Source organism: Eupeodes corollae, chromosome 3 (genome assembly GCF_945859685.1).
Source record: "Eupeodes corollae chromosome 3, idEupCoro1.1, whole genome shotgun sequence".
In the NCBI taxonomy this organism is placed as follows: domain Eukaryota; kingdom Metazoa; phylum Arthropoda; class Insecta; order Diptera; family Syrphidae; genus Eupeodes; species Eupeodes corollae.
This window is the reverse complement of record NC_079149.1, coordinates 93,472,281-93,491,508: the sequence shown is the minus strand read 5'-3', so window position 1 is coordinate 93,491,508 and position 19,228 is coordinate 93,472,281. Positions and strand designations below refer to the sequence as shown.

The following is a 19,228-nucleotide window of genomic DNA, read 5'->3' as shown; positions in this document are numbered from 1 at the left end:
CTATACACGTTCACGACCACGATAAATAGAATTTTGTGATTCCCTTAAATCTATTGATCATATATAGAAAAATGCCTTTGATGTCTTATATACCAAACGGCTGAGCCGAAGGTATATCAAAGGCAGGTAAGGTATCTTCCCACCTTCTCATAGTTTACAGCTCACTGATGATGCTAAACCTAAATCCCTTCAACATGCTCTGACGAACTTGTGGTGGCAGAGAGGAGGAAGGGGTGGTTAGCTCGAATTCCATTAGCTTGATGTGTAAAATGCGTCCCTGGCAGCACGGCTATAGGTAAAGTAAAAGGAGTGTGGTCTATGGTGATGGTGAACTCTAGCGACAAAAATAATATATGAGACGCGAAATGAAGGATGTGTGATATGGCAACTGGCAAAACCAGGTTAAAAGAGTTTGAGTCGAAGAGAACGAGGTGGTAAAAGATAGATACATAGATACACGGATGACTGACTGGAATGGTTTTGATGTTGAAATTCTCCTAACAAAAACGTGACTTAGAAAAATACGAAAAAAAATACAAACTCACAGAATCCTCCTCCCATCTCCTGCCTCATGCATGCATCCATGCGGATTCTGGTAAACATATACTCAGAATACATTTCCATAAAAATAGATATGATTTTTCCGACGACGACGACGAACGATTCTTTGAAGGTGTTTTTTTTTCTCATGTTCTCTTTTTGTAAACAAAATTTACGTCATGTTGTCCTTGTGCTCCTTGCAGCATCACACAGAGGTGAATGTACCAAACATGAAGACGACCGACTACCGACAACGAAGCCATGTTGTAAGAATGTCACTAGGCTATATGGGTTAGGTTAGCTCTCGCAGTCTACTATAAATAAATATGTATCTAAATTTGAATATCACTGACTCGCACTAACAGCAGATAAGGAATTATTATCTTCGTCCTCGTCGTCATCGTCGTGGTCCTTTTTTTAGTTTAACCGACTTTTTGAGAGGACGAAAACACATACTGACACGATCTGCGATTTCGATATGGCGATGTCAATTCGAATAAACCAATGTGTTGTATGTGTGTAGGTAAGTTGGCATTTTTAACGATATTGAAATTTCCCTTTAAGTGGTCGTTAAAATAAATGGCCAAAACAAAAAATCTAACTTTAAATATACAACATCCCATGGAGCTTAGTTTTGACTCTTTTAACAAAAGCAAGTAAGGATTTTAAAATGTTTATTTCCTGTATGTGTTTGGATACGTACATACTCTATAAACATAGATAAGTGGTAAGGCTATATATGCAGAGCCCAGTTAGTAAAGTAATCTAAAAGTTCAAATTTTTTGTGTCATATAAAAATCACGTTTAAGTCAGTGAAGTGTGAAGTCGAACGGATGTTGATTTGTTTTACGAGTACATGCGGCATTAAAGCTAAAACCAATTTTTCGTTCGTCCTTTTTTTAGTTCTCTGATCATATAAAAATAGACACATTCCCGTTTTGTATAGCTTTTTAGGAATGTAGTTTTTTTTTTTGTATGTAGATACGCCATCTAAACGCGGATAGTCGGTCGATAGGTAGGTTTAGGTAGGTAGGTATAAACGTTTCCAATCGCTTATCGCAATTTACACAAATTTGGAACTTGTTCATGTGTGAGGAATTTGTTTTTTCGCTTATTTTTTTATTATTATTATTATTTTGTTACTCGCACACGGTTAGAGCTAGAATGACATTGATTTTGATAGAAAATCGATTTTTTGAACCTACCTATCTATATTTTGCGAAAGAGTGAGATTGAAAAATGATGGAGGAATGGAGTTTTAGAATTTATTTTTATTTTATTTTTTTTTTTGAAAAAAGGGTGAATTTTTGTATCTAGGTACGAGTATATAACAAAAGAAATAATTGGATATTTTTCTAACGTAAAATGAAAATAGCTGGAAATAAAATTCAACAGTGAGTTAAAGGTATTTTTGTGATGGGTAAATATTGTGATTTAAATAGGATTTCAAGTTTTATTTTTTTTTTCATTCTGATCGGGTTGGTTCTGCAGCAATAAACAAATCTGGAAAATTAATAAAGTTCAGTTAAATGAATTGTTTTTAAAGGTTCTATAGTCACACGTGACTTCATTTGATTTAACAAAATTCAAATCAGTGGTGCATCAGAAAGGTTATGTATATCTAACTATGTGGAACTTTAATCAAATCAACATTTGAATGATTGAATTGATTGTTTTTAGGGTTGAAATGTTCCAAAAATACTTTGATTTCAGCAAACCCAATGTTTTTTGTTAAAATCAAACTGGATAGATCTGATTAGAGTCAGAAGCTATCAATAACGACAAAGGAAGTACATGGAAGTGCTAGATCAAGAAACCACTTCTTTGAAAATGAAATCAGCGAAACACTTATCAAAGGGGGTTTGACATCACCGATATAGAGCTCGACGATAATTGGTTTGAACAAGACGTTGACAATTGCCACAAAGACTATGAAAAAAGTAATCTTTTACAGAGAAAAATTCAATACGATTGCAAGTCAAAAATTCAAGAAAAATTCAAGATCAAAGATATGAGAAATGAGGAATGATGGTTATTGCGTAGGGCTGTCATGCTAAATGTCTAAAGTTTTTAATAACGACATAATATGAAGTACACGCAGTTCCTTAACCTAGAATGCATTTCTTCAAAAATTAAGTCGGAGAAGCAGTTACCGTAAATGGGCTTTTCTATCAGATGATATTAAAAATGAAGCATGTATAGCTGGTTGATAATTGGTTTAAACTTTAGCCACAAAGACCATGAAATAATTAATATTCAACGGAGAGAAATTCAATAAAGCCATGATGTTACAATTACAATACGATTCTGTGGTTTAACACTATTGTACTTTTTTCTAAATGAGTGTAAGTCAATAAACCAAAAAACAACACCAAAAAGATGAGTTATGATGTCGGAACATTAACTAATCCACCCATGATGGTAAATGCGTAGGACTCTCATGCCAGAGGTCTTGGGTTCAATACCTGTCTGTGCCATCTAAAGTTTTCAATAAAAACTTAGAAAGTTCACGCAATGCTTAGACCTAGAACACACTTCTTCGAAAATGAGATCGGTGAAGCAGCTACTGTGAATAGTGTTCGATATCTCGAGACTATATCGAAAACTAAGGCGATGAAACTAGACGTAAGTAATAAGTTCCAATAAGATGTTGCCACTTGCCATAACTTCTACGAAATACGAAACGAATCTTCTGTATAGAAATGCAATGGTTTTTTCAATTCGTGATAGCGTTGTCAATTTTTCGATGGTGGTTTGACCGATGTACTTTTACTTTGGGGATATTGAACAAAAGTGTACGTCAACAACCCCAGAACAGTTCATGATGAAAAGTATATGATGATTAGGGACATTATACAGAAAGTGGGTAGGCGAGGTCACGAATCCGCGAAGGATCTCAGACCAATAAGCTTAACATCTTTTGTGCTTAAAACCTTGGAGCGCATTCTTGATTACCATATTAGAGAAATCCTAGTTGGACGACCTCTCGAAAGCTCTCAGCATACTCATCTTAAGGCCAAATCTACGGAGACTGCCCTCCATGAGGTAGTGCGTACTGTAGAACAAACAATCCATTATAAAGAATTTTACTCTTGCCACCTTCCTAGACATAGAAGGTGCTTTTAACAACGTCCTTACTGAATCCATAGAAGAGTGGCTCGTTAAGTTCGGTGTAGAAGACTTCATTCGAGAATGGATTATTTCCATGCTCAGTGGTAGGAAGATTCAAGCCACTCTAGGCAATACAATCGCAACAAAACACGTGAGTAGGGGAACACCCCAGGGTGGTGTTCTTTCGCCTCTTCTATGGCTTCTGGTCGTGGATACAATTCTCGTTAAATTAGAGAGATATGGAGTGACGGCGGTAGCCTATGCGGATGATTTGGTGCTATTAGTGTCAGGAAAATACACCTCTATGATTAGTGAAATCACGGAGTCAGCTTTGAAAGAAGTTAGCAACTGGGCCACTCGTTGTGGACTAGGAGTTAACCAAAGTAAAACTGAACTGTTGCTCTTTACCACCAAAACTAAAGTACCGCCCTTCACGATACCTCGACTCAATAATGGTCAAATCCTATCATTGTCTTCCAGTGCAAAATATTTGGGAGTTATACTTGACCCTAAACTTAACTGGAAACTAAATATTGAAGTACGGGTTAAGAAGGCCTGTGTTGCCTTCTACGCCTGCAGCAAAACTTTCGGCAAAAAGTGGGGACTTCAGTCGAAGATGATGAGATGACAGCCGTAGAAGGTGATGAGATGACGCCTTAAACGTTATTTTGGATCTTCTACCAATCGACCTTTTTATTAAATACATAGTTTCTTGCAGCGCTATTAGATTGAAGGAATCAAATAGCTGGTTGTCAAAACCTTACGGTCACAGCAACACTACGAAATTAATTCCCTCAGATATTATCTCGGTAGACACTGACTACTGCACTATTACTTTAAACCTTAGTATGGGTTTTAAGGTTATTTTCCCATCGAGAGAAGATTGGGAGGATGACATCGTGTCGATAGGTTTCGACACAACCATCTTTACTGACGGCTCAAAGATGGAGTGCGGAGTTGGTTCTGGGATCTTTTCTTAGTCACTAAATGTAGCCAAATCCTTTAGGCTTCCTGACTTTGCTATCGTTTTTCAGGCTGACCTGCTGGCAATAAGGGAGGCATGTAAGATACTTAAACAAAACCCAAACCAAAACTGAAATGTGGCTATCTTTACAGACAGTCAGGCAGCTGTCAAAGCCATTAACTCGGCCATATCCTCATCTAAATTGGTCCAGCAATGTCGCGATGAGCTTGCGAACCTGAATATTAACCTCGGTGTTACCCTGATCTGGGTTCCGGGCCATAGTGCTATCGTGGGAAATGAACGGGCTGACGAGCTAGCCAGGCAAGGATCGGCCCTTCATTCATTCGTCTTGGTGCTATGAAGGGTAAAATCTTTTCTATCTACCAAACTGAATCAAACCGAAGGTGGAGCAATTTACCCAACTGCATTATATCTAGGAAGATATGGCCCACCTATAACAAAACCCGAACAAACTATCTTCTATGCAGGCCAAGGCAAGACATAGCCAGGATTGTTGCGGTTTGTACCGGACATTGGCCTATAGGAGTTCATGCAGAGAAGTTGGGTATCTTTTACAAAAACTTTTGCCGTAGTTGTAGTGACCAAAGAGAAAGTGAAACCATAATCCATTTCCTCTGCAAATGTCCTGCTTTGACAAACACCAGAATGAAATGCTTTGGAAAAGCATTCTTTCACGAACTTGATGAGCTATGTAAAACAAAGATTAGCGACCTAATCTTTTTTCTCAACAAAATTGCTATGAAGCTTCTCTTTCAATCTATCCCTTTAAATCAAAGTTCAAACGAGTTTTTGGTATCAAAACGGCGCACTACAGCGCTAATTGGATCTCAGGCTAGGTTGCCTTGAGATCGCCATTTCTACCTACCTGCCTAGGGACATTAATTTAATCGAGCTTCATTTATGCCTAAAAGAGTCATTGCAAATATGGATCACGGACTAGATGTAGAAGGACTAGAAGTTAAAATAAAGTTTGTCTACTTTTCATTTTTTCTATTGTCATTACTGGGAAGTGTTGTAGCCCTTTTTTTAAGTATTCTGTGCTATTTTTCTTAAAATTAATTCACAACATTAAGAATGCAAAAAGTTTTACTATTATTTTGGATATTCAAAATACGAACTGAAAAATTGTCTGGCATACAAAATTATACTTTCAAAATCCAAAACCTCTCGTTTTCATAAAATATTTTGTTATAATGAAATTAAAATGAACCATCATATCCTCAAATCGTGCAAAAATAAAAAGGTATACCAGAAAAAAAACAATTAATAAATCAAATAAAAAGTATATTAAAATACTTTTTTGAACAACAGAAGAGAGACAATAGAAAATTGATTGTTTTTTATTGTTTTGTAGTTAAATTGATAGTGAAATTTACTCACCCTGTGCACGACCGGATGAACCCGCGTGTTTAAGGACACCCTCACACATAAGGCATATAGAGGTGCGATTCATGAGATCTGCAATATATAATATTAGCAGAAATGATATGAAATGATATTGCTAACCAAAGCAGATCTCAAAATTTGAAAAAAATCATCGATAAAGTGTAGATTTTTTTTGATTTTGTAGAAATAAAAAAAAGGAAACTTAAAAGGAGCAGAGCTTAACTGAAGAAAGTTTTCATCATTCAAGGATATTAATAATTTTCTTTTTAGGAAAAGATGAAGAATAATAAAAAGTAATAACTCTGAGAAATTCCTGCATCTTTTTAATATTCTAGTATATTTAGTACTTATTTTTGGTTTTAATTCGGAAAAGATTGTAATATCTTGTAACAAAGACACTTTAGCTTGCATATTGGAATGCTGCCTATTCAAGGACAGTGAATTGATTTTCTGACAAAAGATAACCAGACTGTTGACATATAAACAACATAACAGATTTCTAAGTGGTTCTTAATACGAAACTAAGTTCCTGAAAACTTGCTGCACATTTGGCTCAAGTCAGTGAAAATACCGTAAAAGACATCGAAATTTAAACTGTGATAATTGGTTATTTCCAACAATATTACATTTTATCCACCGACAACTAATAAAAATATTACTCATACGCCCCATATACCACTATAGTATTTTCTATTTAAGATCCAAATATAAACAAACAATAACCAACAAAAGTAAAAATTAAACAACAATCTGAATCAAATCAAATTATTTTTCACACACCACACGAGCGACGACGCGACGTCTTCAAATTTTCGAGCAAACATTATTGCCAATAAAATAAAATTACCGAACCTCTTCCCGCAATTTCCTTCGTGAATTTCCGTTTTAAGAAAATTTATTATCCACCATTAAAGGCGAAAACCATACAAAACACTGCTGCTGATGCTTTTCTCAATCTTTCTTCCCCCCTTCATCTCTTTCAACCAAAAGCAAAAATAAAATAAAAAAAAAACAACAGGAAGTGATAATCCAACGGCGAACTAAAGACAGAATGAAAGCCAAGCCAACCTACAGCCTTAAACCTACATACGACGTCGTCGGTCGGTTGCGTCTTCGTACAGGAATAAAAAACCACACACATAGAATGAAAAATAATAATTCAACCACACAAGAGATAAAGAACCTAGAAGAAGGTTATATAGCCCATCGCATAAAGGAGATAGATATAACAGGAGCTGCTTGGATGCTCCAACGACAACGACGACAACAACGACAACGACAACATATCCTCGTCTTAGTTTCCATGCATCCTTTTTTTCATACATATTGAGCAAAGCACCCAACCACTCGTTCGTCTTTCGCATTTTTCCTGTTTATCCCGAAAACGATTTCCTATATTGCATTTTCCTTTTCCGTTTGAAAAGACGTTGCATCCGTTGTGTTTTATGTCGATGTTGTTGTTGTTGTAGTTTGTAGTTGTTTTTGTTGTACTTGTTGTGGCTGATGGTTGGTTATTCTTCCATATGTGGTAGATGACTGGAAAAGTTGTTTTCTTCTCCTCATCCATGTAAGGATATAATACACATCCCAACTCAACTTAAGGATGTGTGTTTGGATTGTGGGTAAGCAGTTGTGGGGGTGGTTGATGTGTGTATTGCAGTTCATGCAGTTGCAATTCATGATGACAAAAATGATGATAACTCGAGGCAGACATGCATCCTCTATAGTTTATCCTCAAACCATTGGCATCATCCTCATTCTCATTCTCAGGCTCTCGTCTCGTCTCATTGGATGATTGTGCACATATGATGGAAGAAAACCACAGAATGAAAGTTTCATGATTGCCAGGTGTAGATATTTGAAGGAAAAAGGGATTTTTGAATTTTCTTCTTTCCAAACATAAAATTTAATAACTCCCCATATAAAGTTATGGTAATCGATCAGATTTGTCAAATTTAAATTGTGACATATCTAACAGTTTTAAGAGTGAACTTAAGTTCTTAAGTCAGAACGTGAATATCTCTGAATTTTTCGTTCAATTGGAATGTTTTTTTCCTTGTCCATATCTCAAAAACCAGTAAAGATATTGACATTAAATTTGGTTAAGCAGATAATACTCGTAACATTAAGGGAAAGGAAGTTCATAGAAATCAAGTAAATGGTTAAAAAAAGATATTGAGATACAATATTGCACATTATTATTTATTTTTTAAATAAAGACAGTTGGATTTTTCTAAAAATTTTAATATATTTTAAAAATAAAATTTGTTTAAAGTAAAATTAGTTTGATGAAATACATTCATTTTTGGAAAAGATATTTGAGTCGAAAATCAATTTTTACCAAATTTAAGAAGTATTAATTAAAAATTTTGATTAGATTTTATTTTGTGAAAAAAATCAGTTACCTACAAAGATTTTCCAAAATTTTAACAGAGGTCAAAAATTGTATTCTTCGTTCTTTAAAACTTTTAAGTTCTTAAAATATTCGAGGCTTTTTGACATCTAGTACATTTTTTTTAAAACATAAATTAGCAAATATTTATTTTCGTCACGAGTTCATTCAGAATAAATAACGATATATGTGAAAAAAATGTGTAAAATGTTAAAGTCAGTTCTAGCAATTTACCATGTTTAAAATATTACTATCTCTTATCATTTAACTAAAGTTGAAACCACGTTATGGTTACTTTAATTTTACGCAATTTTCAAAATCAATTTGGCATGTGTCAATATCTTAAACAATATTTATCAAAAATATTAACGTCGCAGAAATTAATGTTTTATTTTAAATTAAGATCATGTTATTCTAAAACTAATTTTTTCAAGGCTCGGCTTTGAGAAAAACAAAATGAACGACTTGTTAGCATGAACTTGCTCATGTATTCAAGAGTCTGTATACAAATCTTTCCTGTTACTAAAAATTCAAAAATGTATCTCTAAAAAAATTGTTTCCAAAAATGTAAATGGCATTTGTTATCTCAAAAAAACTTTAATATTCAAAATTTGTATTTGAAATCATAAGAGGGTTTTTGTTCTTTTAAATTAATTTTTATATGTAAAATTTTTCAATTTTAGTTTAAAAATATTTTTGGTATCCAGTTATTTAGAGCTTATTAATATACGTTAAACGAGTTTTAAAATTAGTAAAAAATGATGACCCATTTTCAAGAAATCAAATTTCGAAAGAAATTTTGTAATAATTTTTTAAAAATCAAAAAATAAAAACAATTGATATATTCGATCATCACGTATTACTTAGACAGAATAAGAGCCTGTGAAGAGACAAAATTAGTATAATCGGTTGATTATTTCTTGAGAAAACTTAAAAAAAAGAGGCTGGGATGCGACCCACACTGATACTTTCCATCCCGTCTGTCGATTTGTCTTGCTTAAAAGTTTATCTATATGTACTCGTATCAGTTTTTAATAAATTTGCGTACTATTTTATTGTAGACTTTATTTTTTATGAAAAAACGGAGTGTTGTATTTATATATAAAAATTATTGAATATCGAAACCAATATTTTCAGTGATATAAAATAAGTTTGAAACCAATATTTTTGATTTTTGAAAAGCTAATTGAGTCGAAAGTAAATTTTTACCAATTTTTAGTATTGTTTTTTTTAGAGTTTTATTTTTTGTTAAAAAAAACTCTCAATTCAATTTTTTCAAAATTTTACTGAATGGTGAAAACAATATTTTTTGAAAGATAAAAGTAGTTTAAAGCCAATATCTACAATTTTTGGAAAGATATTTGAGTCTAAAATCAATATTTACGAAGGTTTATTATTTTTTTTTTTAGGTTTTTATTTTTTGTAAAAAAAACTGTCACTTCGATTCTTTTTCAAAATTAGTCCTAATGCTAAAAACAATATTTCTTATGAGTCGAAATTAGTTAAAAGCTATTATCTCAAATTTTTTAAAAGAAATTTAAGTCGAAAATCATTTTTTACCAACTTTTGTTAATATTTTTTCGGTTTTTAATTTTTTGTAAAAAAACTGTGTATTAGATTTTTTTCAAGATTTTACTGAATGTTGACAACAAAATTTTATGAAAGATTAAAGTAAATTGAAGCCAATATCCCAAAGCTTTAAAAAGATATTTGAGTCGAAATCAATTTTTACCAACTTTTAGTAATTTTTTTTTAGGGTTTTATTTTTTTTATAAAAAACTGTCAATTCGATTTTTCTCAAAATTTTTCAGAATGTTGAAAACAATATTTCTTATAAGATAAAATAAGCTTGAAGCCTAAATATCAAGTTTTTGAATCGATATTCAATTTTACCAACTTTGAGTAATGTTTTTTTTTTTGGATTTTTATTTCCTATAAAAAAACTGTTAATTCAATTTTTCTCAAAATTTTATCAGATGTCAAAAACATTATTCTTCGTTGCACACAAAATTGTTTTTGAGGTGAAATAATATTTTAGTCATAAAATTTTGAAGTTGACAGTTTTTTTTTTCAGTTTTTTTTGATTTATAAAAATAAATAAATTTTTTTCAGAAAATATATTTCTTTGAAATCACGTTACAATATATTATATAAAATTTAATTCAAGTCTCTAGCGTATTTGGTTCGTAAGATAACTTGCAAACTGCTATTGTAGAAGAAACCACCCAGGCAATTTTCTTGAGAGCCCTTTCTGCATCTTTCTGTCTTATTATCTATATAACGAAATTTATGTGAAATCGATATCTTTACTGGTTCTTGAGCTATGGAGGACGAAAAAAAGGTCGCGAACGTGCGGACGCAAGAACGTAGGTACACACGCACGCACAGACATCTTTCTAAAAATCTTTTATTTCGACTGTAGGGACCTTAAAACGTCGATAAATGTCAAAACTTTCAATTTGACAAATCGGACCCATTACAATAACTTCCTATGGGATGTTAATAACGGTTCTATGGGGGGTACCTTTTTAAAGCAATACAAACATATTTTACATATCGCACCTCCGGTGCAATAATGACGTAAATGCAATTTTCTTAAATGTTCAGGAATCACGGTTAAAGTTTGCTTGCTTATTGAAAATACTATATCGCCCTAAAATAGGCCTACAGAATCGACTTCAAGAGTCCTAAAAATAGCTGACTATTCAGTGAGTTAGAGTTCATATTCTTACCTTTTATATCTTTCATCTGTTTCTTTTTTGAGCTTGTGAAGGGTTTGAACTATTATGGAGCGCAAGGTACATTACGACTTTGTTGCTCCGAAAAATTTTATAGTTTAAACTTTTGTGTCAAACAAAAAAGTGGCCTCTTTTGGGCACTAGCAAAGATACAATCACGTCAATTTTACCACTGATAAAACTTGACATTTGGGACATTATGGCGTTCTTAACTCAATTTCAGAAAAAATTGCAATTGCGTCGATATTGCACCGGAGGTGCGATATTTAAAGAAGCCAGATTAAAGCACATTTTTGTTAACGAAAAAATCTACTGTTTCATTTCTGAAAAAATTCGAGTTTTCGATATTTGAACGATAAATTTGTTTGGGGGCTACTGTTATTTTTAGTTCTAAAAAATGAAGTAACGCCTAAAGAGAATGAGCTCAAAACCCTAATTTCCAAGTTTGAACTTGGAATCGTTATTTCATGTTTGATTAAAATGTTGAGTTCGAAAGTTTTTACGAATTCAATACTCGTATGTATAGTTCCTTTATGTTCCAAGTAAAAAATGTGATGGTTTAGGTAAGAGTAAACCCCTTAGAAGAGCTGGATGATAGAGAATACTCTAGGTATAGGGTTTTCCGAAGGTAACAGTTTGGTTCTCAGTTGAAAACCTAACCATTTAAAACCTAATTACAAACAGTGTGCTTCACAATAAACTAAGTCAAATTGTTGTTATAATTTTGCATTGGGATAGTCTGACTTATCTGACATTTCCAAATAATACCTCCGTTTATGTTTGTGTGCTTAGCAGGCTGGTAAAAGAATGCAATCTTTTCGAATACCATTAGTGATAATCATTTATTGAATCCAACTTAAAGATTCCATTGTTTCCATTGTTTCTTCTAAAGATTAGGACTAAATCATTCGTCCTAAAAATAGACTGCAATTATTTTTTTTCAAAATATTTTTAAGCGCATCTCCCGCACTTATTTCTATAATACAGGGACCGAGAGATTAAAATCAAAATTTTAAGAGTGTGAAGTTAAAAATTTAATTGTTTCTAAACTTTTCAAGTGAATGCAACGGCTTTAAAAGAATGCATGAAGTCCCAATGATTTCAGAAAAAATGATTGCAATATTTGAACTGTCTACCCTTGGTGAGTTTAAAGAATGCAACATCAAAGTATTCAAATCATAAAAGATTACATTTCCAAGAAATTGGATCCGTCATCAAACCCTTTTTTTCAAGTAGTGCTTATTTCGATAACACTTAGCTCATGCCTGATTTGACACATAATCAGTTCTTTTCTGTCCGCTAAATGAATATGGTTATGTATAGGGTTATAAACAACGCTGAGAACAACGCTTAGAAAAGATTCCGATTTTGCAAAAAAAAATCATCTTTTGAGATGAAGCTCATTTGGTCTTGGCGGGTATGCAAACAAACAAAATTGTCGCATTTCGGGCACAAAAACCCACACGCATACATTGAAAAACCGATACACCCAATACGAGTTACTGTTTGGTGCGGATTTTGGTCTTAAGGCATAATTGGGTCGAAAATGAGAAATAGGTGGCCGTTACAGTCAATGGCGATCGTTATCGGGACATGTTAAAAAAATGTTTGTTCACAAAAGGAGGAAGAGGATATTGGCAACATTTGGTATCAACAGGACGGGGCTGCGTGTCACACAGCCGAAGCTACACTTTATGTATTTATACCATTTTCAAAAAAAAAAAAGAAGTTATTTGGCGGACCTTTTATTACAAGCCTGGTGCTTAGATTGTTTCAACATAGAAAAAAGAAAAAAAAAACGGTTATAAATTTTAGAATCGCTTTTAAAGTTCTAAAAGTTTTGAACATTGTTACTTAGTAAAATTTAAAGCACTTGACAGAAGATTGCTTGAAATGCATGTCTGGTAACTCTTTTATATTAATATAAGCATACCGAATTTAGAGGGCAACAATAAAATCCTAGTCAAAGGTGAATGAATACAAAAACAGTAAATGTGACTTGATTTAAGGAAGCATCAAGCTACATAATAAATATGTATATGTATGCACATATATTTATGAGAAAGGACAAACATCACAATATGGGTTATCTGCGCGCCTTTTGGCCCATTGCACTCACAATGTTTCGATTGTGTCGTCCTTATGTCATCGCATCATCTCTGCCAGTAAAGTTTTATTATTTTCTTTCTTTATTCTGAATTGTATGTGTGTGTGTGTGTTTTTTCTATTTTTTTTTTAAAGATAAATGCTAAAGCTGGTGAGGAAATATAAGCTAGGTCATGGTATATGATTTTCATTCTCATTTTCTCCATTTTACATTTTTTTCCATAAATTTCCAATATCCATATTAAATCTAGGGTTGAAATTCGTTTTATATAGAACAAAAGTGTTTAAGGATTCACGTCTGGTTTTTAAAAGATGCTAGTATATATGTATGTATGCGGAACTTATATAGTAGGTATAAATGAAAAGGAAATAAAGTTTACTTTCTTCGTTGTTATGTTTTTATATAGGGTATAATCAGGACACAAGGTAAAGGATTTGTTTTGTGGAAATTAGATGATGACCAAAAGCTTTCAGTAATCTGGCCACAAATTCGATTGGATGTAGTGGGATACCTTAAGAAAACTTTGTGTGTATGTAAAAAGGAAATGAAGTATAAAAGAGAAGATTGTTTTATTGATTTTCGACTTATTGGTAACATGTAAATGAATTTAGTGACCCACTTCTAAATATGTATCATGAAAAATACAATGTAATCAGTTCAAGGTATGATAAGTATAATTTGAGGGATGCACTTAATTTTGACTGAAAAGAAAGGCAGTCAAGCAATTTTTGTATTTTTGGCATTGTGTATATTGGTTATGAAATTAAAAGTTTAAGTGGCGAAAATTATTCAGGTTAGCTATTTTTAATAAAATTAGCACTATGTTCATGAAGAGGTCCAAAATCTTGCATAATCTAATAATTTTCGAGTGCCAGCATTTTAACTTGAAATTCAGTAAAAAGGATTTTGAAAATATTCTTTGGGACGAAAAATTGAATTTACTCGTAAACCCAATTTAAAAAAAAATAAAAACTCAAATAAAATTTGTTAAACATTTAATTTGTATTCACTCTGCAATTTTTACAACAGAGGAAATTTAATCTTTCAATATTCATACCAAACCACCAATGGTGATTAGAAATTGTAGACTTATCAAGTTTATTAAAGCAATTTATGGGTTTGAAGCTAATTTTGTGTGAGTTATGCTATGGGCTTTTTAATAAGAGATTTCAATTTGAAGAACATGCTTAGTTGAATAGCTGTCACTTTTTTATACTAAGCGCGCACTCAAAGGGTTATGAAAACCTTTATAATGACTAAACACAGTGCAAGTTTTAAATGAATAAAAGTCTTCAAAATTATAGCCAGATCAGAAGGGGTAAAAAAACTTCTTAAATCCTCAGAGAAAACACTTAGCAACATTTTTGGCGATGTAAAATATGTGATCATTTTACAAGAAATGGTTTATTATACGCATACCTCCAACTGAGAAGAAGAGGTTTACTTTCTACAAAGTTTTTGATTCCCTATTAGACAATGCTGTCAAGATCAGAATTTAATGATCTCATGGTATGCTGAAGTTGATAGTCCACATCTGAAGGACAAGGATCAGAATCTTAAAACGAATATGAAAAGCTAATGGTACTTTCAAACAAAATATCATTTATAAAAATAAGGAAGAGTGTCGGAAACAAAATGCAGCCCTGAGGCACACCAGTGTTTATTTTGTGCATATCAAATTTGAAGCCGTCTTAATTTCCAACCCAAAAAAGAAGAAATGTAAACATTTTCGTTAAAAGAGAGCTTGTTGCCAAATTCTATCAAATGCTTTTGAAATATCATGTGCAATAATTTAAAGAGTTTTCTTAAGCTAAGAATTGATCAGCATTTACACTAAGTACCTTGAAAAAAAGGAAGACTGTGCAATTATACAATAGTTAAAGGAGGAGGAGGATTCGGTTTTTTCAAGTACATGCTGACAAAATACTGTTTTCCATTCACTCGGAGAAGGACCTGTAGAATAGGACAAATGGAGAAGCTATTGTAGTATTTTTGAAAGCGTTGAAAATGAAACGATACTTTATGTTAAAATTCCCCAAAAAGTAGTGAATATTGATCAAACTTTTCATCAGGAAATCATCTTCAGTGATCAGGCTCTTTTAACCTTTGAGGCTACGTAAATAAGCAACATTTGTATCTTTGTGGCTTTAAAGAATAATTGTTCAAAAGTCTCTTCATTCTCAATGAGTAATGTGCGGGCTTTAGGCTGATGGTGTGGTGGGATGTTATTTATTTGAAAATGTGGCTGGTGCAACTGTTCCGGTTAACGGATTGAGCTAGTGATTAATGATATTTACGTTCCAAATTATTAATAATACTTTGGTTGTTAATATTGTTAACACCATTTTAAAAAACACACCATCAACTTATTAATTTTGATAAATGATAAAAGCTTAGCTTTTAAACTAGTTTTGTATTATTTAAAAACTCATTGCATTATTTTAAATTTCGATCTTCTGCAAATCCAATTGTCAATATCGGCAAAACGCGTCATTTTCAAACGATTTTTATTAATTATGTTTTCATGTGGTTTAAGTCAACTCAACGGTGTGAAGAACCGTTTTGGAAAAACATTCGATCTGGTATTTTTCTACGAAGCCATATGCTCTGAAGCAGCTGTGATTTCTTCTGCTGTAGAAATTGTGGACGAAGATCGCCACCATCCTGCATTAGACATAGCAGTTAATTTAAACATGGCTTCAGCTCATATGCTACAACAAACTAGAATTCAACTTTAGTAGGTGTAGTTTTGAAAACCTTTTTAACTTATTATGTACGATCTTTTGGGATCACTTATTTTGTAACTTAAATATTGACGATATGTGTAACACTCTCACGTTAAAAACTTGGATAAAGTTTAATCAAACAAGAACTGATGATGATTATAGGACGTCCATTATATGAAAACAACTTTTCACTGACTACTCCAACATCCTATATGATGACTACATTCGGAAAATTGAATTAAACCTTAAAAATAATCGTGATAGTTTTTATATATATAGATAATCGTAAGAAGAAAACATCTTCTGGCATTGCGGCAACTTTATTGGATGGAGGCAGAACAGCTGATTCAGTATTTAAACAGCCACTTAATATTCAAAATAACCCAGACGCCACATTGCAGAAACAGTGTAAAATTATCAATTCTAAAGAATGCACTATTACACACAAACTATTTGGTGCCACTCTATTACTCCTTTCAGGTGATTTTAGACAAACACTTATCATTATTCTGCGTTCAACTTACGCTGATTAGATCAACGCGTGTTTTAAATCATAACCACTATGGTGTAATGCTGAAAAAGTACAACTAAAAGTAAATATGTGTGTTCAAATGCTTCAAGAGCTAAAACATTCTCAAACTGTTAGCGAAAGGCGACGGAAAAATTACTACAGATAAATCTGGATGCATAAAATTACCGGTCAATTTGATACAATTTGTGATGCTACCGAAGCTGTAAATTATCCAACTGATTTTTTCAACTCATTGGATTTATCAGACCTGCCACAGCATAATTTGCAACTGAAGGTTGAATCTCCGGTAATTTAAACCCACTACAGTTGTGCAACGGCACGCGACTAGTAATTAAAAATTTAATAAAAAATGCTATCGAAGCCATAATTCTAAATGACAAATTTTGAGGTGAAAATAAATCATTACCACGAATCCCTATTATACCCACGAGTGCCAAATCAATTCAAACCCCTTAAGTTTCCAATCAGATTGGAATTTGCTCTATACCTCTCCCACTTATGTGTATGTACCACAACCTTTCACACTTACAATAAGTTATTTATTTCTAGCAAAATATTCTCTAGAAATTATTTTTATGACGAAACAACGCGTGTCGGGTCAGATAGTACTGTTATATATACTGTCCTTAATAGTGTCCTACAACTTGACGAATGTTTTAGCCCTGGTCCCGACGATGTAATATCATCCATTTTAAAGAAATGTGCTGCGTATTTAGCACCCCCGTTATGTGTTCTTTTCAACACGTCTTTAAGTAACTCGCTGTTTCCTTTTATCTGGAGCTCCTTCATAGTACCAGTACACAAAAAGGGTCTTAAAAACGAAATAATGAACTACCGACATATTGGTAAACTATCTGTGATACCTACACTATTTGAGTCAATCGTATGTAGCGTTTAAATATGTTTAACTTTTCTACCTTTTGTTTAGATGTTTTTGAAAAACGTGACCAAGTTGAAGTTTGTTGTGAATCTGGTGTCCCCGAGGGTAGTCACCTTGGTCCTATTCTATTTGTTTTATTTATAAATGACTTGCTTCCGATCATACAAAATTCGTCTGTCTTAATATAATGCTGGGGACATTCGAATTTAAAAAAAAAATAATTCTACATCTGACTGTCTTCTCTTGCAACTAGACTTCATATTATTCAGGGAATGGTGCAATAATAATCGTCTTGTTTTAAATGTTAGCAAATGTAAAACCATGAGTTTTACACGCAAAAATTACCAATCGTTTTTAGTAACATGTTCGATTCTTGTCCTTTAAGTAGAGTATATGTATTTTCTGACTTGGGTGTTGTCTTTGATCCTTAACTAACATTCAATGAACATATTAACTTCATAGCTAAAAAAGCAAATAGAGTTGTGGGATTTATAAAGAGATTTAGCTGTGATTTCCGTGATCCATATGTTTCAAAATTACTTTTTGTTTCATTTGTGAGACCAGTACCTTATTACGCCGTACAAGTCCCAAGACTCGAAGCAATTCAGAAAAGACTTATGCGTTTTTGTCTACGATCCCTTCCGTGGTCTCATGATATTCATACATTACCGCCTTATTCACAAAGACTTCCTCTTATGAATCTTTCTTCTTTGACAAATAAAAGGATGTACTTCCAGTTTTGTTTCATTGTTGGAATAATAACCGGACAAATTTCATCACCATCGGTTCTTGGTAGTTTAAGCTTTAGTTTTAGTCGTTCCTCCAGAAACCATTGAATACTAATTTTAGCAGATCAAACTATGGTTTACATAGCCCCTTAAATCAATTAATTGACATCTATAATAAATTTTACTCTTGTATTGAATGAAAACTCAAATTAATATTTTTCAACAGTCTAGTTAAAGTTTTAAGATTTTAAGTATATGTATATTAAGAATTGTTAACGTTAGTATAAAGAATGAAATGGTCCTCGATGTTGACACTCGAAACTAATTAACTAACTCTTATGGTAGAAGCGTTGAACATGATGCCTTTTTGTGTGCGTTTATTTAAGTTAGTAATACAATTTGTTTTATAAATATTTCAACAATATTTAATATAACCAGAATCTTGTATTAATGTTAAGTTATGCATTAAATGCATATTTTCAATTATAAAATAGGACCTTTTTTTAATACACACTATTGGCTCACAGTAAATATATTGAATGTTTACTCATTTTTTCAATATAAAAAATAAAATATTTATAGCTTTTATTTGAAGTTTCCTTGTTTTAATGACGATTTAAATTTGAATGAGGATAAAATGAGTTTAAGTTCGATTAAAATTTTCCAAAATTGGGTCTTAAAATTATTTTATGTCCACTTTTTCATATAAAATCGTATAAACATAAATATTTAAAAACAAAAATGAAAGCTGCAATACTTAATCACCGATTAATATAAGTCGAATATTACAATTTACCCATCATTCAATTTGTTCTGCGAAGCATATTTTATAAAATATATGAAATGACTTCTTGTCTGCCATTAACCTAGGAATTACTTTTTTTGAAATTAAATTGTAAGCCTTATGCACCTACATGACATTCGATGTCGATTTTATATTGTCAAAACGAAGCGACGATGTGCTACCTTGAAAAAAAAGAGTTAATCTTATCATAATAAATCTACTTGCTTAATGTCCCTTCATACATATATATGGCTCTGCTGTGCCCTGAGATTTAAATCCACGCACTGTTGGCAGTTAATTCAAAAAACCATTCAAATCT

General features: G+C 32.5%; 1 protein-coding gene across 12 annotated transcripts in view; it reads right to left on the bottom strand.

Annotated features, from left to right (window-relative positions):
- Positions 1-19,228, bottom strand: part of LOC129948884 (CUGBP Elav-like family member 2) — a 434,239-nt gene that overhangs the window by 26,096 nt on the left and 388,915 nt on the right. For 8 of the 12 annotated variants that reach the window (XM_056060028.1, XM_056060027.1, XM_056060025.1 and 5 more), the window contains one exon: positions 6,017-6,094. The exons of the other annotated variants lie outside the window; for them this stretch is intronic. In XM_056060028.1, the coding sequence (XP_055916003.1) occupies positions 6,017-6,094 (78 nt within the window). The remainder of the gene's footprint in view (positions 1-6,016; positions 6,095-19,228) is intronic. 12 annotated transcript variants of the gene reach the window in all.